The 22,564-nt window shown below is 43.3% G+C and overlaps 2 protein-coding genes across 7 annotated transcripts in view; one reads left to right on the top strand and one right to left on the bottom strand.

Moving 5' to 3' along the window:
- Positions 1 to 5,646, top strand: part of RASSF5 (Ras association domain family member 5) — a 66,109-nt gene extending 60,463 nt beyond the window's left edge. For both annotated transcript variants that reach the window (XM_073319765.1, XM_073319766.1), the window contains 2 exons: positions 791 to 906; positions 2,666 to 5,646. In XM_073319765.1, the coding sequence (XP_073175866.1) occupies positions 791 to 906; positions 2,666 to 2,818 (269 nt within the window). In that variant the 3' untranslated portion in view covers positions 2,819 to 5,646. The remainder of the gene's footprint in view (positions 1 to 790; positions 907 to 2,665) is intronic.
- Positions 1 to 22,564, bottom strand: part of EIF2D (eukaryotic translation initiation factor 2D) — a 57,891-nt gene that overhangs the window by 22,401 nt on the left and 12,926 nt on the right. The window contains exons 7-15 of one of the 5 annotated variants that reach the window (XM_073319760.1): positions 19,859 to 19,976; positions 18,836 to 18,881; positions 10,031 to 10,134; positions 9,431 to 9,589; positions 8,681 to 8,770; positions 8,250 to 8,345; positions 7,620 to 7,740; positions 6,745 to 6,958; positions 1,564 to 1,595 (exon numbers count right to left, since the gene is read on the bottom strand). In XM_073319760.1, coding sequence (XP_073175861.1) covers positions 1,579 to 1,595; positions 6,745 to 6,958; positions 7,620 to 7,740; positions 8,250 to 8,345; positions 8,681 to 8,770; positions 9,431 to 9,589; positions 10,031 to 10,134; positions 18,836 to 18,881; positions 19,859 to 19,976 — 965 coding nt within the window. In that variant the 3' untranslated portion in view covers positions 1,564 to 1,578. Of the gene's footprint in view, positions 1 to 1,563; positions 1,596 to 6,411; positions 6,701 to 6,744; positions 6,959 to 7,619; positions 7,741 to 8,249; positions 8,346 to 8,680; positions 8,771 to 9,430; positions 9,590 to 10,030; positions 10,135 to 18,835; positions 18,882 to 19,858; positions 19,977 to 22,564 lie in introns of those variants that run through there. The other 4 variants (XM_073319757.1, XM_073319758.1, XM_073319759.1 and 1 more) reach the window with 4 other exon arrangements.

The raw sequence follows: 22,564 nt of genomic DNA, 5'->3' as shown, positions 1-22,564 counted from the left end.
GATGGGGGCCAATTCAATGAATTTGTGCATATCACACTAAGTAACTTCCAGTTGACCTGTGCCTGGTTGCGTTGGCCAGTGGCGTGGGCTCTTCCCTGCTGATAGTTTGTGTTTATACAGATCCTTTCACTGGAGGGTTTCTCAGCCCTTGGGCCAAGACTTTCTAAACTGGGTGCATAACATTAAGCTTCTAAATCCTAATGTAGGAGCCTAAACAAGCGGCCTGATTTTTCAAAAGTGCTGAGCTCACTGCAGCTCCTCTTGACGCTGATAGGAACTGCAGGATCTTCAGTTCTTTGGAAAATGAGGCCATCTTCCTAGGCACCTAAATAGGGCTTTATGGGGCCTCACTTCAGACACCCAGGGCTGAGTATATTGCCCATGAAGAGCGTTAATTAAGCCTCACCGTACAGAGCAGAGAGAGTAGGGGGGCTTACACCAGTACAGCTAACCTGGATATATGACCAGATTCAGCTGCACTGGTGAAGTCTGTCCATACACTGATTCTAATTTCCTTAATCTGGACAGAACCTTTACTCAACCTCACATAGCTAACTAGCAGCAGACATCGTATCTAGGTGTTGCAACTTGCAATCGTTTGCTTTAACCACCCTTTATAAACACCTTTGCTGGAGATGGTACATCCCATAGTGACTCTTACTTATGAAGTCCAGCTCAAGCTGCCTTTGAACCTATGCTGTGTTTGCTCAGTAACTTCTAGAGCATCTTCCTGCCCTTGAATCCTAAAGGCTCATTTAGAACCTCTCTCTCTCTTTTTTCCTGCCTGCAGTTCTCTTCCAGAAGCTCTCTCTAACAGAATACCCCTTGTATCTCCGGCTGCTGGCTGGCCCCGACACAGATGTTCTCAGTTTCGTGCTGAAGGAAAACGAAACGGGGGAAGTTGAGGTATGTCTGGGAGTCTTTCCCTTGGCTCTCACACCAATGTTCATAGCTTTACAAAACCACATAGCCTTGTTAAACAAACCTGTGAGACCTACTGCAGTAGAAACACAACTTAATGGCTTTTTTGGTGGGGGATAGGAGGGAGCAAGTTTACCTTCCTTGTGTTACAGTTCGAAAATCCAGAACACTGACTTAGACACCAACCTTCCACTTAAGAATCAATATTAAAGCATCTCAAAGGATTCCTTGAGTTTAGCCTGTGTTTTTCAGAACCTTTAACCAATCAGTTTATTGCAGAAAACTTAGTATGTTTTTAAAAATCGGCTCTGTAAAAAATGCTGTGGCCTGTTTGAGGTTTTTACACCATAATCCATTTGTGTGTGTGTGTTGGTTTGTTTATAGAACTAAGCAATGCAGTTCTTCACTTAATCCTCAGAGTAGATTAGCTAAATGGAGCCATAGCTAATCCACTGATTTTAAAATAGAGGCCAATGCTATGCTGTATAATAAATCTATTGCCTCCCAAGGCTTCTTATGCCCCACAGTACGGCAATTTAGAATTTCAGAGAGTGTTCAGTGAAACCTCAGGACTCTCTCACTTGTGCTGAAGATGACTAGCTGCTGCTAAGCAGCACAGGCATTGACACAGAGTTGAGCAGTTCAGACTCTTACCACTCAAGAGCAATCGTGCCCTAAGAAAGGAGAGATCAAAAAAGCAGGATTAAATGTATCTAGTTCGAAAATTCCAAAATTATGGCCCAGATGTCAGTATTTCTCAGGGATACTTCCAGACATACACTACTTGTAATATCGCTGAGTAGAAGCTGGCCTCTCAACCTGCATTATGGTGTTGCCATCCCAGCATATCTAACAATCTTTTGTTGATTTCTCAATCAATTAAAAGTAATCTACGTAGAACTATCCCTGCTGGTAACAACGTGGCTTGCTGGGTAGTTCAGACCCTCCCCCTTCGTGACAGAAAACACTGGTGATTGCATTAGCTTTTGCATGCCACAGCTCAGTTACTTGCCTGTTTTCTTCAGTCCCTTTGGAAATTGTGTTTTGTGGGGTCAAGTGTTGCAGTGGAAAATTTTAAGTCCACCCAGGGTAAATTCAGGTTTTGCTTTGGGATCATAGTCCCAGATGGCTCAAACTTAGACGTGTGTTGGATCACAGATTCCTGACTCCATCTCAAAGCATTGAGCGGGGACATGTACATATCTGAACAGCTCACTGGGAAATTGTTTTCCTATCCTATGAAAAATTGTTTTTGAAAACTTTCGAAAGGGGCCCTTAAATTTTCTAACCAAACCCACTCTCCCACCACCCTGCTTTGGGTCAATGGACACATTTCATTTTTTTTTAATGAAACAAAACGTCTTGTACAGTACTCGTTTACATTTCTAAACAGTCATTTCAAACTGGAATTTTTCGTTTTGTCTCAACTGCCCCTTTCCCACAAAGTTCTGGTTTTGAAGAATCAGCATTTTTTATTGAAGTGATTGCTTTAAAAAAATTCCTGACTCACTCTATCAGGGGGACAGATCCTTGCAGTGTCAAATTGCAAGGCCAGTTAACTAGATCTTTCTGTATATAGAAATCCAACTAACTGACCTTGCTAGGTAGCATGTGTCTTTTCCCCTGATTTTCAAGATGAGCACTCAGCTGCACAATAAACGACAGTATGCATGTTACAGGCAAACAGAAGGGAGGTGGTATTCTGTCTGCTCATATCACTTCTCTGTTTTTGCTTTCTCGGCAGTGGGACGCATTCTCTATCCCAGAGCTACAAAATTTCTTAATGATACTGGACAGAGAGGAAAAAGACAAAATTCAGCAAGTCCAAAAGAAGTACAGCAAGTTTAAACAAAGACTGGAGGAGAGTTTGAAAGAAGCAGGAGGAAAACCAGGATAACCAAACACAAAGCACGTATCGTACCAGACTAAGCTAGATATTATTTTTAAAAAGAAGAGACTTCTCAGGACACCTCAGATTTGTCTGACCCTTTCTCCCTGTTCCTCTGTCTGAGGAATGACACACCCACAAAGAGACAAGCGTCACATTTCTTTTCCCTCAGAAATTATCGCTGGATCACAGCCAGTCAGTAAAAAAAATGGAAAGCCTCTCTTTAAATCCGCAGGCCCTCGATAAACCAAGTAGAGCTGCTGCTTAGCTTTCAGTTGTCTCATTGGGTTGCCAAGCAGAGAAACTTCACGGTAACGGCTGAATGTTAAATAAATAGGAATATCTACTGGGTAATTGTGTTGGGCAGGATAGAACTGCATTTCTTTCACCCTCTTCCCACCAACTTGCTTGTTGGCTTTGTTTTAAGATGCTACGGCTGCCTTGTGTGTGGTTGTTGTGTTGTGTAGTTCTGTCATTTCATAAGTTAGGTGGTGCCACAGGAAGCAGCAGATAAAGCAATGAGGGTTGGTTGCACCAGATCATGTGTGTGTTGCAGCTGCTGTTGATGCCAAAACGGATTGTTGCACAATTCTAAGAGATCTACTGAAACATAAAAAGTCAGATGCCAAGAAGGCTCCAAGTCCACCGTAGTCTGTCCAGTAGGTTTCACTGGGGTTTTACCTACTGTTCATTCTAGGGAATTTTTAAAGAAGATGAAGTCGGAGGAGAGTGAAACTAGGATTGTTTGGTCGGCTAGTCTCCGCGTGAGAGCAAATGCTCCCTACTGCTGAGTGTGGCTATTCTGTGTATTGCCAGTTTCCTACTCAGGGACCAATGTTTTACAGATTTACTCTTTTTACATGTAAAATGGTTGAGGTGGGAACATGGATGATGGTTCAATACAGAAACTGGAGCACAATTTTCAGCCATGCAGAGGAACAGCAACTGCCCAGCCTCCTGCAGCTTTGCTCCTGTTACCCTCGATCACCCAACCACCCACAGAGCCTCCGCATCCTCCCACTGTCCTCCTTCTGCACGTAGATGAGAGGCTGCTAGGTTCCCTGTATGACTACCACCTTGCCATGTGTGGTGCTTAGAGCTGGGAGAATGCAACAAGAATGTCATTACCCACCGCCTCCATTCTTTCTCAGAGAAACAGCTTAGCCTTTTACAAATGGACACTGCTACAGTTGGAAACAACAGTTACTGCTATTAATCCCGTCCTAGCTCCTGGTTCAAGGACTCCAACTTAAAAATTACACTTCAGTCTGGAAAGCTTTAATCTAAGGTGTTACTTTTAACAGGTTATTGTTCCAGTGTTTCCTCTGAGTGCATTGGATTAAGCACTTTGTGTGTAGTCAGTTTCACTCTTTCCCTTGTCTGCATAGATCCTTCGCACAGCAACAAAGGGATGTGTGAAAAGGAAGGAAACCTGATGGTAAAGCCATGGAAAGGGGCAGGTGCAGATAGAAAACCTGAAATGACTTTAAACTGATGACCTGAGTTGAAAGCATCCCTTGAAACTTGTTATATGGTGAAATGATTCCACTTCAAAGGTTCTGCATCCACTAGATGCAAAGTGATGACAGAAGGCAATTTTAAGAGTCTCAGATTTACCTCAGTGCCTTTTTAAGTGTGAAATCTTTACTGTAAAGTTAATGAGGATCCTGGGTTGGGAAGGGCTTTTCTGAAAGGCCTCAGTCACTTTTTCCCCCCTGCCTGTTCTCTGAAGTACTGTAGGGATGAGGCTGATTTTTGGGGGGCAGTGGGGGGAGAAAGGAATTGTCAGTTTCCCCCCAGGGTGACTCTATGCTTGTTTTTTTTCCAGTTTTATATCTAAGTATCTTTTAAATGGGAGAAAGTGACTGCACTGCTTAGCAAGCCTGCCACGGTGTAGAGATACCACTTCATGTCACAGCTGGTAGCATAGACAGGTTTGATAATAGGGCTGCAGGGCAGGGAAAGCCACCTAGCTGTACTGTATTCCTTACCCAGGTGACCTTTAACAACCGTGCGGTAGCAGAGACGGAATCAGGAAATCGCAGGCTTTTTGGGTGTTGGCCCATTTGTAAAATGGGGAGAGTACTTACTGACCTCATACGTACACTGTGAGGTCAATAAGTAATTAGCACTTAATGCTTTTGGCCTTGAAAGCACTATGTACAAATATTGACTGAGCAGAAAGAAGCACACTGTAAAATGTCATTAGTTCTGAGAAGCAAGATCCAGATCTTTTTAAATTTCATCTCATCTTAGGGGCTAGAAGTTTTAGGGGTGTTTTTACTGATATTTTTTTTCCTTCAGTGACCATCCCACCCTCTGGACCCCTAGCATGTCTTTAACGTTTTGTAGAAGGCATGGCTTCTAACGCAATTATGGTGAATGCTGCTGAAAACCTCCTGCAAAGAGGGAGGGCTGTTTTTGTTTTGGTTGGCCATGGGGCATTTAAAGAGAAACCCTTGAAACGCTGATGCAAAAGCACAGTCAATTGACCTGTGCCAAAGGCACAAGCTTTAGACATTATTAAAAGCCCCCTTCCTTCAGATGCGCAAAATACTGCTGGCAGTGCCTTTGGTTAGCATTGTGTTGCCTAGTGTACGTGTGAATTTTTTTTTGTCAGCTGTACAACATGTAAAAACTGTGTATAGAATGGAATAGTAAAGCTTCTGTGGCACAGTGAAATGCATTTTTGCAATGCTGTAATTTATTTTTACTACTCCCTGTTAATTCTGTGGTATTTTTAAAAAAGTCACTCAGCTTTTATGAAAGTTCTGAAACGGTTGGTTCAGATGCAGACCGAGTAAGAGAACGATAATAAAACAGTCAATGATGAAAAATTGTGTCTGTTTTATTTAAAGTTGTCTGGTGCCCCCGTGTGGTGGTCAGTGTTTAAAGGGGATCTCAGTGTAAGGTCATTAGTGTTTATAAAACATGTTACAGTTTTTCCCTTATTGAAGTCAGCCAGCCATCTATAAAAGACTACACCCCAATTGATCCTGCAATGGAGGTTATGCCTGTATTTAGCTCATTGCAAGAGCAAATCCTTAAAATAAACTGTCCCCTTTTATATTTACACCAAATTAGTTGCAGGAGTAGGGTCCAATATGGTTTTTACACTGTCAAAGCTCAATGAAGGGGGGGAAACAATCCTAGTTTATTTTTCACAACTAGTCTGTGGTATTAGAAGCCCCTGGAAAGATTATTTTCAAAGAATCATAGAAGATCAGGGTTGGAAGGGACCTCAGGAGGTCATCTAGTCCAATCCCCAACTAAATCATCCCAGCCAGGGCTTTGTCAAGCCTGACAAATATCTCAGGAAGGAGATTTCACCACCCTCTTAATGAAAAAGTTTTTCCTAATATCCAACCTAAACAGAAAGAAGCTGACAACTGAAAACATTTTGCTTTTAAACTACAAGAGGTATGAATTCTAGGCCATGATGTGCTGGAATAGACTTTGTTTAGGTGTTAGACTATTTTCATAAAATAAAAAGCATGGTAACATATATGCAGTCATGCAAAGTCAGCATGTTAAAGATTAGTTTACAAGCCAGCAATTTGGTAACTCATTGGAACGCTGTAGTAAAATATCTGGAAGAGGACAACATTTGAATTTTTTATTGGGAAAAAAATTTGAACAGCTAAAGCAATTACACATTCTTTGGATGAAATCCTGGGCTCATGAAAGTCAACAGCAAAACTCCTATTGACTTAAATGGGACCAGGATTTCACCCCGCAGCTGTATGTAGAACTGGTTATAAATAATGAGATTTGAATACTTTTACACTAGATGTTATTTACTTCTTCCGGCTAAGCTTTGGAGCCTTCTCCAGCCCTTGAATATATTTCCGATGTAGCTGGTATTCCTCTGCAATATAACCAAGAGTCCAACTTAAGTACATCCCAGAGCTAGGTTTTATAATCAAAACATTTACCTTTTATAACTGACACAGTCCATGTCGGCTTAAACTCACCGAGGAGCAGCTTGGCAAGATGGTTGATTTGGTTGCCTTGGATCTGGACCTGAACTCTGTCCTTTGCCCCAGGTAGTGTGTTAATAGTGGCGCTGGCCTGTACTCTTTGCTGGAGAGTGTTGGCAACTAATTGCGGGTCTAGGCCATACAGTTCAAGATTCTTAATAATGGTCACCTGTGGATTTTAGCCGTTGTCACAAGAAGGTTTTCACTTTGTAGATTATTTACCACCACCTACTTAAGAACAGCAGTCATGACCCTATCCTGCTTTTCTGATTAGAACTGGGCATTAAGAGTTTCTCCATTAGTGTCACATAATAGGCTCATACACAAAATCTGATCGATTCTGTACAATCTGTTCTAATGTATAACCCTGGTCCGCTTATTATATATACATACACACTACGAAAAGCACAGCTGGAGGCAAAATATCAATCATTTGTTTGCATTTAAACACAATGTGATGTGCTTGACATTCCAGGGTCTTTAGAAAACATGCTTGATAATTACTGTGCCAGGGCTGTGTTAAGAATTTTAACACCTTTAACACACACTCATCCTCAGAGCTCTATCCTACAGGCCTGAGGGACAGCCGGTGCTCATTAGCACAGAACTACACCAGAGTCCTGTGCCAAGTTGTAGCTGTTTCCCAACTGCCCAGGCTACTGTGACTCACCCGCCCACTTCTCCTTGACAAAGGGCAAGAATGGCTATGCAGAAGCCCCAAACTCCAGCAGGGTCTGTCCTAAAAGTGCTGAACACTTCCAGGATGGACTAAGAGCCAAAGAGATGTTAATCGGCCATACCTCTTCCCTATCCTCTCTCTTTGCCGTTACCTTTTTATTTGATGATCTCTGTGCTATGGTTATGTCAATGGGATCAAGGTTTCCTTTCCTCACAATGGGTTCGTGTCCAAAAAATGTCACCTGGTGGTAAGGCTGCAGTTGTTCCAGACACCTGAGAAAGGTATGGCTTGAGTTTAGTTTGTCAGATACAGCAGGCTGGGCAATAACGTTTTTATTAAATCTGGGATTCCACAGATATGTAGACCACAGGAGCGGTCAAGTATCTCAAAGTTCTGAGCACATATATGAGAATGGTCTTAAATATAAGTTTAAAGATGTGTTAGAGAATAGGTTTATATTTTGTGTGTATGTACAAACAGATAGTGTATACAGAACTAGGTTCTGTTAGACTTGCCTTGTGAATGCTTATCAGAAAAATTATCCCTTTAAGTATTATGTTTCTATTACTAGTCATTTGCAAGGTGGCAAGAAAAGAAAGAATGGAACTTGCACTTTCTTAGTAGTATCTACTAAACTCATTACAAATTAAGGTTTATTTGTAGGTCTTTTTATGTTGACAATAAGGAAGCCACTGCCTGAACTCTGCATCATGTAGTAGTTTAATTAAATGCTAACTCTGAATCTTTGCAAATGTTAAAGCAGAGTCAGGAAATAAGTCACCTGCTCAGGAGATCATCCCATTTGAGCTTTGAGATCTCGTCTTGCTCCCATTTATCCAACAAGCAGTCGCACAAGATTGGATTCACCTTTACAAAGCTGTAATAAAACAAGCTGATTAGATGCGAGCCTGCCCTATATCTTCCCAGAGATGTGGAAATAGGGCCTATGTTCTCTGCCAAGCATGCCACCATTTGTAATCATTTCCATGATCTGCTCCCGACTAATGGATTTGTTTCAGCTCCCTAAAACTTGGCGACCAATTAATTTAAAAGCTACACTGGCCTCCACACAAGTCCAGTGCACTTGTGCTGTAGGTTTGGTAAATTGGTCAGTGTAACATCATGTTAATTTTTTTAATACATTAACTTTTTGCACTGCACTCAGCTTGACTAGTGAAAATAGATGCACAAATAAGATTAACTTCTACTCACTTCTTGTTTGTTTCATCAACCAACTCATTAGTCTTTACATAGCTGATGATAATATTTCTCACATCACTGCTGGAAAGGATGCTGCCTTTCCTAGAGAAGGAGGAAATCGTTACTATGTTGCATTAAGAAATCAGATGTTCTGAAAACAGTATTAACATTTGGTACTTCTAGAGTAGCTCGCATCCTGAGGATCGCCAGCGGCCACCAAAGGCTGTTTAAATTACAACAGCATGCTACTCCAGCCCTGAATCGGGGACACAACAGTGTCTCAAGTCACCTCTGCTGCCCCCGTGCTGGGCTGAAAGTTGTGTGGCACGACAGCACAGAATCTCACCCCTGACAGTAATAAGGCAGCTGTTTAACAGCACATGACAATTCTTCTCCTAAACTGCTGGGTAGTAAGGTAGAACGTGCTGTATCCCCTTGAAAATTCAAAGGGAACTGACGTAAAGAGACTGTAAATACCCAGTCTGGAATTTGGCTAGGTCACCTGAGTTATCACACCTCTACAGGTAAACAGTGCTAAGGGATTCTCTGGTGATGAAGCGTCAAGGCCTCAATTCCTCTCGGCCAGGCTATGTCCCCACCAACAGCCAAGTGCTCCTAGCAGCATGCTCTGACATTGCTTCAATACTGACAGGGAAGGTGCTGACGACTCAACTATCCCCACTCCCTTTGGCACCTGGCCTAGGTCCTCCCTCTACATCTCCTATCTCAATGCTGGCTTTATCCTATCTTCCTTACACTTACTTGTGTCCCGACTCCTGGAAAAGTGGAGCCATTTTGGTTGAGACGCCATAGAGTGGTATGATTTCAGGAGCATGGTACAGCTGATCTTCGTCTCCACATTTACTCTCTGGAGCCGTTGACACAGCAGAGAATGCTTCAGGGACAACAAATGACTTAATGCTGAAATGCAATAGAGAAAACAACAGAGGGAGTTCAGTTTCACAATAGTTTCCTGGGTGAGGAAGGATGGGGTGACTGTTTAGCTCTTCCATTAGCCTCCAGCTTCTCAGCACTGTAATAGTCCTCCCACAACAGACACTCTGGCCCACACCCTCTCTCCCCTTTCCTGTCTACACACTCCAACTGCCTACTGGTGCAGAACAGTTTACCCACCTCTTGGGTGGAATGTGGCAGCTATTTTACAGTGCATGAGACCCCTACATAACAGTTCAGGACCAGTGAAGAATATCATGGCCATTTAAATGGGAAATTGAGGTAGACAGACTAACTACCTGAGGTGAAATTTGGTTGACATCCCTAACTCAGATGAAAAAAAGCAGCGAGATCTTGTTAGATCACATTTTATCTCTACCAACTTCAGTGCAATTAGTTACAACTTACTCAGAGTGTTTCCAGTCTATGTGCACGATACTCTCCACCCCTCTGTTCAGCTCCTTCACTTGGACAATCTTCTGCTGTTGCATGTACTGCAGGAACTTGGAGAGCTGAAGGGGAAACATGAGGCAGAAATAATGGGAAAAGTCAGGAACGCTGCCAGTGAACCCAAGCCATCCAGTCTCTGCTTTGGGATCTGCATGATCATCTCAGTAAGTCAGTCACAAAACCAACTCTTCTGCTCCATAAATATAACCACCACCCCGCTGGTGGTACTTTGTATGCTCAGTGCAGTCTAGCGTTGAGAGCAAGACACCAAGGGTTCCATTCCTAGCTCTAACCCATTTATCTGAGCATGAGCTTTCGTGAGCTACAGCTCACTGCATCGGATACACGCCGTGGAAACTGCAGCAGACTTTATATACGCACAGAGAATGCAGGACAGTGGGGCGGGAGGAGGTATTGTTTCATATTCTCTGTGCGTATATAAAGTCTGCTGCAGTTTCCACAGTATGCATCCGATGAAGTGAGCTGTAGCTCACGAAAGCTCATGCTCAGATAAATTGGTTAGTCTCTAAGGTGCCCCAAGTCCTCCTTTTCTTTTTGCGAATACAGACTAACACGGCTGCTACTCTGAAACTTGTCATTACTAGCTCTGCAACTGATTTGTGTTGTGACCTTCTTTGGGCCACCTGCTACTCCCAGCTTACAAACATTTTAATTCCTAGCTCTAGCCTATGAGAGATGAGCTGCTAAAATCATGTTAGCATCGAAGAGGAAAACAGCAGGATGGTAATCAGAGTATCCTGGGGGGGGGAAGGGTGGGGGGGAGGATCAGCTGGCAGTTAAGGCACTGGAGAGGGACTCTGGAGATCTGGGTTCAAATTCCCAGCTCTGTGACAGATTCTGTGTGACACCATGGGCCAATCGCCACTTCTTTGTGCCTCAGTTTCCTGTCTGTAAAACAGTGTGAAAGTAGAATGAATTATATTGAAATTATAATTCATTAAAGAAATGCTCCTTGAAGGGTTTGTTGAAATATAGTTGTCAGGAAGAGAAACATTAAGGAGTGTGAGACAATGGGTCCTCAAACTAATTAACTTAGAGCTCCTACTGAGCTATGAGATTGGTAAACGTTAGTATACAAATAAGATATGTATGTATATTTGTCAGTTTCTGCTTTCTTTTGTCTCTTATGTTAAATTGGCTTTGGCTCAGCTGTATAAGTAAGTTATCTTGGGCCTCAGAGAGGGGCTCACATCTGGGTACATTAGCAAGGCGCTTTGCTAATAAACAGAGTGGTCTGACAAATTATGTGAGTCCTGAATCTGACTTTGACAATTTGGAGGTTCCACCGAGATGGCAACAGTCTTCACTGGGGCCGTGTGACTCCTGACTGTTCTTAGGACGGCCATGGCAAGCTGGCACCTGGGCACTTGGCCCGAGCGGTCCTCTGCCAGAACGGAAGGGTGCATGACCACAGTGAAGTCTACGCCATCGAACCTGTTGGTTCCCACTCTGTTCTGGTAGGGATCCTGGGATCTGACCTCAGGAATCTGGTCAGGTAATTATTTCTGTGTTTTGTCCAGACTGAGGACTGTCTTGTCTCTGTGTCTATCCATCCTCCCTGTGGTGTGTTTGAGTCTGGGCGCCATCTCTGTCCGGGGATCGGCTGACCAAAGCATTCCTGTCCCCACGGTCTGAGTGAGTGAAATCCACACAATCGCAGCTGCACCGCGCCTTGGGTAAAACCCTTGGTGTGAAAGCAAGGGCGATTGAGGCAGTAGCCTGTGGGCTCCTTTTGTATGTTGCACCGGGCATCGCTCTGACGAACCCGACTTTCCTTCTTGTGTGATTGGTGTGTAAAGTCCTCCTGTACGGGTAACCAGACATCTAAGTCGGGACAGTTCCCTAAAGGAACGCCGGCTCAGTTTATGTATTTTAGGAAGAGTCCAGACTCCTGTAAATTTCTGGAAAAATGGTCTAGGCTAAGGGGGTCAGGGAGAGTGACTACTACCAGCACTACGCTTCTGTCCCCAGAAGCCTTTACAGCTACTCTGAGGGAAAATGGGCCCTTTTCCCACAGAAATGATCTAAAAGGGACTGCTGCAGGCAGCGAGAGAATCTGATCAAAATTGTTTGACTATTGGGTAATGTAATCAAAATCACTAAAAGATGTAAGGGTGTTCTATTGGAACTTAACTGCCTCAAATGTATAAAGGGAATGTAAGATGTAAAAAAAACAGAGCAGTGTGGAAGGGATGTTAAGGGAAAGAAAAAGTGTATCTATCTGTCTGTGTGTGTGTAAATATGTAAAATTCTAAGGACCAGTTGGTTTTGTTTTAAATAATGCCACTAAAAATCCATTTGACTCTTTAATTCAAAGTTGCAAAACTGACAGACCTTTTTGCTAGACACCGGTAATTAGTGTTGTTTGGCTTTGGGATTTGGCATTTAATCCTTAAAAGGTAATTCAATGCTTTACAAAATTTAAAATGTTTTTAAGTTGTGGCTGCAGCAGGGCAGTCAAAATCAGGAGAATAGAAAAAAAAAATTCTGGATTCTTTTTGTTTGTTTTTTTGTTTGTTTTTGTAACAAAATAGCAGATGAGAATTGTAGTAAAAAAAATTAAAAAAAGACAGTGCCCTTCTGAAGCAACAGCAGGGGTGAAGTGCACAAAACAAAAAGAAACAATGTTAGAAACACAGAGTCTTAAAATGGCTCTGAGTAATCAGACCGTCACTCTGATAAAGGTACATGAAAACTCTGTAAGCAAAAAAAGAAATAGTTACCTTATGTAAAAATGGATCTGGATAATGTTATAGAAGTTAAACTATGGAAGGATTGACAGGTTTCAGAGTAACAGCCGTGTTAGTCTGTAATCGCAAAAAGAAAAGGAGTACTTGTGGCACCTTAGAGACTAACCAATTTATTTGAGCATAAGTTTTCGTGAGCTACAGCTCACTTCATCGGATAGAAGGAATGTGTATTTACCCCAGAACATGTGCAGGGTATATTGTAGAAGGCGCAAAAGAAATGCAAACATACCATGCTACTTAATTAAAATGCTATTAGGGCTCCAAAGGGAGCCACAGTAGGTTGGGTTTTCTTTTTCAGATTGCTGTGTGTTTTGGAAGCAGAAGTTAAAAGTAATCAAAACTCTGGTGAAAGTTGATTGTGTCCCTTTTAAGATAGAGTCTCTGAGCTGCTGATGGCTTTAAATCCAAAAGCAGGAAGCGTCTGTCAAAATGTAAATGACCTAAATGATAAAGGAAGGTAAGAACTAGCAGCACAAAGGAGCTGCAGATAAAGGACACACCTGGTCAGCAAACAAATTGTCTAAATAAAAAGGCACGGGATCACAAGAGAATTTTAATAAATTTAATAAGTATCCCTGTAACAACGTATAGTGTGTATGATTTTTGGAAAAACCCTTTAAGGTCGTATGGTAATGATGCTTCTCAGTTACTACCTGTAAATAAAACTTAAAGCTTAACACAGCAGGAAAAACATTATAAACTTGGTCTGCTGTATAAGAAGGAAAACTCAGGGATTTAATGACTAAACAGTGGGATAATTTCCCATAACCCTTAAAATATAAAAGCCCTTGAAACCTGGCCTGCCTATAGAACAAAAACAGGAAAATGTGGGGGCAATTGCTCTGTTTTTCCTGCAATTAACAAGGAAATTTGTAAAAGAAAGTGGTATTATTATTAAGCAATAATCTGTCCCCACCAGGGGGGTGGAAATTGTTTCTTTTGTTTTTAGACTCTACAAGCAAGCTGGTGCCTGCGGAAGAATAACTCAGAATACCATGGATCTGTGTTTTGTGTTGTTTGTCTGTGGTGTTCGTCTTGCTACTAGCATTGTTGTGTTTTAGTGAACAGAAAACCTCATGACATGGGTGGGGGATAGCTTCGAAAGGCTGACCTTGGGGGGAGGAAGGGGGAAGATGTGTATGGGAATGCAAAAGGTTAACTCAGGAGAATCCCAAAATTCAGTGGCCACTGTTAGGATCTTGGGACAAAGACCGAGTAGATGTCTTAAAAGACAAACTCGGCCAACCTACAACTAAATTGGCAAAAGGAGAGGTTGATTGTTTCATGCAGTGGTGGGAAGAGGCAAATCATAGGTGGACAGAATCAAAACTTGCCTCTCTCAAAGATTCTGGCTTCTATCCCACCAGATGCAACTCATTTGACTGTTGTTGATTTGTGCTCCGCTTTCTTTTCTCTCCCGGTTCACTCTGACTCCCAGTTCCTGTTTGCCTTTTCTTACGAGGGGCAACAGTACACATGGACCACACTGCCCCAGGGGTATACTGAAAGCCCGTCATATTTTTCCCAAGCATTCGCCCGAGACCTTGTTTTCCTGTCCAGGTCCACACTAGTCCAATATGTAGATGATCTACTCCTCTGTTCCCCTTCATTGTCTGCTTCTGAAACTGACTCTTTAGTGCTCCTTACTGCCCTAGCAAATAAGGGTCACAAAGCTTCTCGCTCTACACTACAACTCTGTCAAGCTTCTGTCACATACCTCGGCTTTCTCCTCTCCCAGGGTTCCCGTGCACTTTCTCTCACCCGCGTCCAAGCTATCCTTAGCTTTCCCCAACCCCGCTCCCCACGCCAGGTCCAGAAGTTTTTAGGCACGGCTGGATTTTGCAGACAATAGATTCCCCAATATGCCTCCCTCACAAAACCTCTCCAGGAACTCTCGATTCTCTGTGCCTGACCCCATGCCGTGGCCCCCTGAGGCTAATTCTGCCTTTGTTTCCCTCAAACAGGGTTTGGCTTCTGCCCCTGCCCTAGGGCTGCCTGACTATTCTAAGCCTTTTACCCTTTTCTGCCACGAACAATCTGGGTGTGCGCTTGGAGTTCTCTCTCAGATGTATGGAGAAAAGAACCGCCCAGTGGCTTATTTCTCTGTCACTTTAGACCTGTTGCCCAAGGCTTACCCCCCTGTCTGCGTGCTGTGGCTGCTGCAGCGTGCCTAGTCGAAATGTCTGATTCCCTTTTTCTCTGCTCTCCTCTTACTCTCCTGGTCCCTCACTGATCTCGCCCTGCTCCAACACACTGCCCCAGAAACCGAGAAAGAATCCTGGGTTGCCCAAGGTTGCTCTCTACATCCCGATTCTCTTTGGCGCTCGCCTACTGGCGCCTTTGTAGCCCCCTTTTCACTCTACCCGTCTCTGGCGGCCCTGCTACACTGTGTTTCGCATGTCGGAAAGGAGGGGATGGTCTCTGCTGTAACTAAGACAGGATGGTGGGCCCCCCATTTTAGCTCTTTTGCAGCCCGCCACTGTGCAGCCTGTACCATTTGCCAAAGCCATAATATTGGTAACCTGTAAAAGTGGCCCAGGGGTTCCGGGGTCTGCCTCAAGCACTGTTCTTGCATTGGCAACTTGATTTTGTACAAACGCCTAAGTGTCAACAATATGAATTTATATTGGTTATGGTATGTTTATTCTCTGGTTGGATGGAAGCCTTTCTTTGTCACAAGGCTGACTCACTGTCTGTTGCCAAATGTTTGTTAAATCATATTATGCCTGCCAAGGGAATTCCTGCTACTCTGTCCAGGGATCGGGGTACACATTTTACTGGACAACTTGTTCAACAGCTGGACCGTATATTGCATAACACCTGTTGCACTGTCCCTCCCACCCACAGAGTGCAGGTGCAGTTGAAAGATGAAATGGTGCACTTAAGAATAAGCTTGCTAAAATTTGTGACTCTACAGGATTAAGCTGGCCAGTAGCCTTACCATTAGCCCTTATGGACATGAGATCCACTCCATCCCAAAGGCATAAATTAAGTCCCTTTGAAATTGTTATGGGACACCCTATGCGAGCTATGACTACCATTACTCCCGTTCCAGATTTGAACTTGACTCACAGTGTGCTCCTTCAGCATTGCAAGGGACTAATGCAAGCTGTATGTCACTTCCATTCACAGGTTCGAGTCGCCTGGCCCACGGAACCCACCTCTGACGCTTGCCTCAACCACGAGCCAGGTGATTGGGTCTACGTACGGCGCCATCATTGAAAGCACACCTTGGAGCCCCGGTGGAAGGGTCCTCGTCAGGTACTGCTTACTACACAGACGGCTGTTAAGTTATCTGGCATCGCAGCGTGGATACATGCTTCACAGTGTAAGAAGGCACCATCCCCAGAGAACCAATTGGCACCTCAGGACAACGCAGAGTCAATTTTGACTCCAGAAGAAGGGGTAGAGGAACAGTCTGCAATACCTTACAATCTATGCTCTCGTAAGGGTTGCCAGAAGCAGACGAACAAAAAACAAAAAACAAAACAAAAAAATGCAGTAGCGAGCCTAGCGCCTACTGCCTGGTGAGCGTAAAACCTTGACTGCGGTTCCCTCAGTTGAGGTTGTCAGAACTAGAAGAGCCTTGCCTCCAACATGCGCCTCTGCCTGTTCCTCGGCTGCTGGTATCTTACAGTCTGGGGAGACCACGATGACAATTCTTTTATCCAGCAGCAGCAGGTGTAGATAGCTCGGACCCTTAATATTTCTAATTGCTGGGTCTGCAGCCACATCCCAGCCCACTCTCAAACTGGTGTTCCTGTCCTGGCTCTCCCACTCAAGTCCCCAGACCTCACTGGTGGGTCTTGTCCGTTTAACAAAATACGGAACAGCAATGACATTTGGGAAGCGGTGGGAATAAATGCATCTAAATGGAGAAGTGTGGGGGAGGGAAAAGGTCATTGGTGTTGGGTGTGTAATGGGACAGGGCTGGATATGGGGAAAAGCCGTTGCCTTCAGCATATTGTGGCCCATGGTGTATGGGATTATTCAAACAAAACTAAAAAGTGGCGGGCCGGGTATGGAGATATGAATTTTTTCTCAACCTGGGATCAAACAGAGAAATCAATCTCATGTTCCCCCTATAGTAACATTAGTGAAAACAATACAATCTTTCAATGTCATGCAAATAACACTACTCCTTGTAAGGAGAATTACCCTATACCCTTTGGGGGATACTACTCCTCCTTTGCAAACACCTATATGACAAATGGGTGCAACCGACCCTTCCTGGCCTTAATAGGCCATTACTGGGTGTGTGGGACCAGAGCTTATACCACACTACCAGCTAATTGGTCAGGAATCTGTTATCCTGCCCAACTCTTCCCACAATTCCGAGTGCTAGGAACCTTCCCTCGAATGCCTCCGCAATTTCAGGCGAAAAAGAAGGGACTTAACAGATGCCCAATGGTATGTAAACAACATAAGCCCCTTACCCTGGGAAGAGGCCATTGGCGGTTCCTTCATACCATTAGGGGGAGTAATACACCATGCAAAAAGGCTCCTAAGGTTACAAGCAGTAGTTGAAATAAATGGCAAATGAAACCGTAGAAAGTTTAAGAGCCCTGGCCAAAGAAACAGGGGCAATCCAACAGATGGTCCTCCAAAACCATCAGGCATTAGATATAGTGCTGGTGGCAAAAGGAGGGACTTGTGCTCTCATTGGAAAAGACTGCTGTGTGTATATACCAGACAACACCAATGAGGTAATAGATCGTGCTAGCCACTTAAAACAAATCACGTATCTTCCCCACGAAGAGCCAAGTTCTTTATGGAAGTAGCTAAGTAACCTTTTCAATTTTTCTGGCATAGGAAACTGGTTGTTTCAGGGAGCCCTAACTCTCCTGTTTGGAATCCTAATAATTTTTGTATGTTTTCAGTTAGTTTCTTGTTGTATCCAAAATTGTGTCAGGCATGCTACACAGATAGCTGCCCCAAACCAGAGTGCTAATTTGATGATTTTAAATATCACTGATGAACAAAGAGATAAAGAACGTTTGATATGTGGAACCCAGTCATTGTTGGTCATTGCGTAGCTTGACCAAAAGGAGGGATTGTGAAAGTAGAATGAATTATATTGAAATTATAATTCATTAAAGAAATGCTACTTGAAGGGTTTGTTGAAATATAGTTGTCAGGAAGAGAAACATTAAGGAGTGTGAGACAATAGGTCCTCAAACTAATTAACTCAGAGCTCCTACTGAGCTAGGAGATTGGTAAATGTTAGTATGCAAATAAGATACGTATGTATATTTGTCAGTTTCTGCTTTCTTTTGTCTCTTATGTTAAATTGGCTTTGGCTTAGCTGTATAAATAAGTTATCTTGGGCCTCAGAGAGGGGCTCACATCTGGGTGCATTAGCAAGGCGCTTTGCTAATAAACAGAGTGGTCTGACAAATTATGTGAGTCCTGAATCGACTTTGACAACAGGAATAATCATACTTTCTAAGGGCTTGTCTACACTTGAAATGCTTCAGCAGGACAGCTGCAGCGTGTCAGTGTAAACACTGCCTATGTGCCGACTGGCGTCGGTAATCCCACTCCCCGAGAGGCAGTGGCTAGGTCAACAGAATAATTCTTCCATCAACCGAGAGCTATCTACGCTGGGGATTAGGTCAGTTTAGCTATGCCACTCAGGTGTGGATTTTTCACACTTCTGAGAAACAGTCATATTGAATTTTCTAGTCTAGATCAAGCCTAAATTCTTTGGGGGACTATCTCCTAGTTTGTGTATGGACAGTGCCTTGCAAAATGGATTCCCAGTTTTGATTGGTGTTCCCCGGACACAAAATAGTATAGACAGAGCTAGCAATATTTGATGGACCCAGACAAATGATTTCAGGAAAAGTTAGTCTACCAAGGTGAGACTGAACAAGTGATGAGCGAAAAGAATACAATCCATGGTCTTTGGGAAGGGCTTCTTTACAAGGGGGCCTAAGAAGTTTACCAGATTTTAATAAATAAAATAAATGTAAATATCAAGAAATCTCACCTTCTTGTAGCTTGATTTCTTTAGGTCTAATTGTTGTCCTTCTGGGCTACAAACAGAGTAAACAATTAACCCTTTAAGTTACAACAAATAGCCGGCACCAAGGAAAAATATTTTATGTTTAGCAAGATTAACGATAAATGCACTTTTCAAGAATATCTGTGCTAAAAGCTTCTTAGTGGTGTGAATATGAATTACACATGGGAAAGTGGATTTAAACATATTGTGAGAGATAATGGAGTCAGTTTTGTAATCGACATTCAAGTGTGTTAGGCATAACAAGGCAGAGGGCACGTCTGTAATGTACAGTGGTTTCCTAACTTTTTTCTGCCAAGGACCCATTGCCATCTGACTAACCTTCCCAAACCCCTTTCAGGTTTTAGACATAAGTTTCATGTTCTTATTTTTTCTATTAGGTTAGTTTATTTTAAATATATAAATAGTTTTAAAATAATAGACTCACACAGGAACCAGAAGTAAACAGTCTGCAGTTATTACATCCCCCCTATTTTCACCTAAACTACAATTTGTGGTGTAGTCCTCAATGGGCACTACCAGAATGCCCCCACTGGCGTGACCTCTCATCCATGGTGCGTGCAAGGTCATGGCGCACAGACTATGCCATTTTGAGAACAAAATGGCATCCTCCATGGAGCAGAAGTGCTGGAACACTGTTCTGACCCCACTGCAGTACTCCTCAAGGGACATACCCGCCCCAAATAACCCACGGCAGAACCCCCACTTTAGGAACCACTGATAGTGTGTTGAACTTTTGAAGAGGGAAATTGAGGGAGACAATCCTGGAACAAACACTTGCAGAGTCCAGGGTAGGATGTATAAACTTGTTAGCCAACTTGAGTTGATTGGCAATCAAATAAATTGAACTCTCGTGTAAACATACACCAGAAACACCTGAATTACACGAAAGGCAGCAGCTTCATCCTAAATCTCACTGTCCCACAACAATTTCATTTAAACCCAGAAAACCCACCATGCAAACCCAAGGATAGTCTTCTTACCACATACCAGCATGAGACCATATGGTTGCGCAGGAAGGTGCTGGTCAGTAGCGGGAGGTCTGACTTCTTCACTTTACATTTTAAGGCATGAAAAAAACATTGATGCAGTAACTCATCCATTTGCTCTGTAGAAACACAAATATTTCTCATGGGCCTCTGTGCAGAAAGGGAGAGCGCTCTCACGAGAATGAGGTCTCATTTATTTTTGTATTGATTCCTCTGAGTTTGCACCTTACAATGTTAAATCATTTTGATGTACACATTACATTCAACTAGGGTGGCCAGATGTCCCGATTTTATAGGGACAGTCCTGATATTTGGGAATTTTTCTTACATAGGCACCTATTATCCCCTACCCCCGTCCTGATTTTTCACACTTTCTATCTGGTCACCCTACGTTCAACACATCTAAACAGCAAGACCAGGAGCCAGGATTTTGTACATTCTAATCCTAGTGCTGATACCATCTCTCCGCTGTGGCCTTGGGATAGTCACTTAACCTCCCTTGTGCCCAACATTTCCCCATCTATAAAAAAAGGATAATAGTGTTCACCTCCTACTCTTTCCCTCTTCAGGGTTTTATCTAGATTAAAGTAGGAAGATCAACAGTCTGAGTTGTTATGAAGTGGAACTGAGTCCAATTACATAAATCTGTTTTAAATACAATTCCCTTTAAATACCATAGGCCAAACTCTGACTTTTTTGCCATGCTTATTGCTTAGCCCTACTACAGGCAATGAAACAGGGAGCTACTTCTCAGACTTCACTCAGGTGGGTTGTTTTCCCTCTGTGAACTTGGGCACATGGAGCCTGCAATCCTTTGAAAAGCACTTTCCCAAAGTGGTTTGTTTGCAGTGCGCTGTCTGTGAGGAGTTTATATACATATATAGTTTCTACAGAATGCTGCTGCTAGTTTAAGATTCCAAAAATGGCACTCCCGCCTAACAGAGAATTTATGTTTTGAGCCCAGAAAGGGGGACACTTATTGTAAGAAGTGCTCCAGAAAAGCCCCACACCAGGGCAACTTTTGCTCAGGGGAAACCGCTTTGGGCTGAAATTCTCAGTTTAAAAAAAAAAAAAGTATACCAGTCACAGAGAAGTTTTTCCTTCCGAACGGGACACCGGAATTGCTTACATTTGAGACCAGCTTGGCTGAAAAATTAATAGCTCCCACTGTAGTCCCATCTTGGGCTCACCTTATCTACCCAAGAGGTAGGTGTGTCTCTCTTTATCGCACACACTTCAGCAACATTTGTGAAGCTATATATTATCTATACCATGTCATGAACTACAGTACTTGAACACTAGATTTTCTGCAGTACGCCAGAGGGTGCTTTCTAAAGCACACCATCACCCAGAGTATTCTTTGAGCATGGAATCTTTGGCGCTGCTCCCACAACAGTTTCACTGAGCCTAATTCATACATCTCTCAAAGCGCTTTACTAAGATGAGTATCATCATCCCCATTATACAGATGGGGAAATGGAGGTGCAAGGAGAAGTGCATTGCCCACAGTCATACAGAAGGTGAGTGGCACAGCCAGGAATAGAATCCACATATCCTCTCAATTCAATGCCCTAATCACTTCAATGCATCTCGTAACACAAGCGGAACCAAAAGAGGGAAGTTTTGGTACTGGTTTGAAAGACCATCACATTGTCAGCTCCAGCAGCTTCAGGCAAAACAGTTCCATAGAGCCCAGACCACACAGCATGCCGAGAACCTTCACCCCACTGAAGTTGAGGAGAATTCAGCCCACCCAGACATGTGCTCAGCAGCTAAGGCATGAGGTTGCTACTAAATTGCTGCCTGCCCATCAACTACCAGGCAAATCCCTGGGACAGTCAAGAGACTGAACATAAGAACAGCCATACCGCGTCAGACCAAAGGTCCATCGAGCCCAGTGTCCATCTTCCGACAGTGGCCAATGCCCGGTGCTTCAGAGGGAATGAGTAGAACAGGTGGTAATCAAGCAATCCATCCCCTATTGCCCATTCCCAGCTTCTGGCAAACAGACTAGGGACACCATCCTGGCTAACAGCCACTGATGGACCTATTCTCCATGAATTTATCTAATTCTTTTTTTGAACCCTGTTATAGTCTTGGCCTTCACAACATCCTCTAGCAAACAGTTCCACAGTTGACTGTGTGTTGTGTGAAAAAATACTTCCTTTTGTTTGTTTTAAACCTGCTGCCTATTCATTTCATTTGGTGACTCCTCGTTCTTGTGTTATGAGAGTAAATACTGCCTTATTTACTTTCTCCACAGCAGTCATGATTTTACAGACCTCGATCATCTCCCCCCTTTTCCAATCTGAAGAGTCCCAGTTTTATTAATCTCTCTTCATACGGAAGCCATTCCATACCCCTAATGATTTTTGTTACCCTTTCCTGAACCTTTTCCAGTTCTAATATATCTTTCTGGGGATGGGGCGACCACATCTGCATGCAGTATTCATGGAATACTCTGAGGAAAGGGAGGTGTTTATAGGTCAGCATGGTACCCAAGGAGCCACGCTATGCATGCAATGATTTCTGCATGAATGCCCTGGCTCACAGCAGTTACTACAGCGCTTTTCAAAGGATTGCAGGCTCCATGTCCCTCCGTTGTTCAAGAACTGGGCAGCTGCGCTCAGTGCGAGCTGAAGCATATGTAAGGCTTGCTATGTCTAGCCAAGTAACAGGAACACACGGGAATCTAATACAGAAGTGA

This window comes from Lepidochelys kempii, chromosome 21 (assembly GCF_965140265.1).
Source record: "Lepidochelys kempii isolate rLepKem1 chromosome 21, rLepKem1.hap2, whole genome shotgun sequence".
Lineage (NCBI taxonomy): Eukaryota > Metazoa > Chordata > Testudines > Cheloniidae > Lepidochelys > Lepidochelys kempii.
This window is presented reverse-complemented; position numbering and strand designations above follow the sequence as displayed.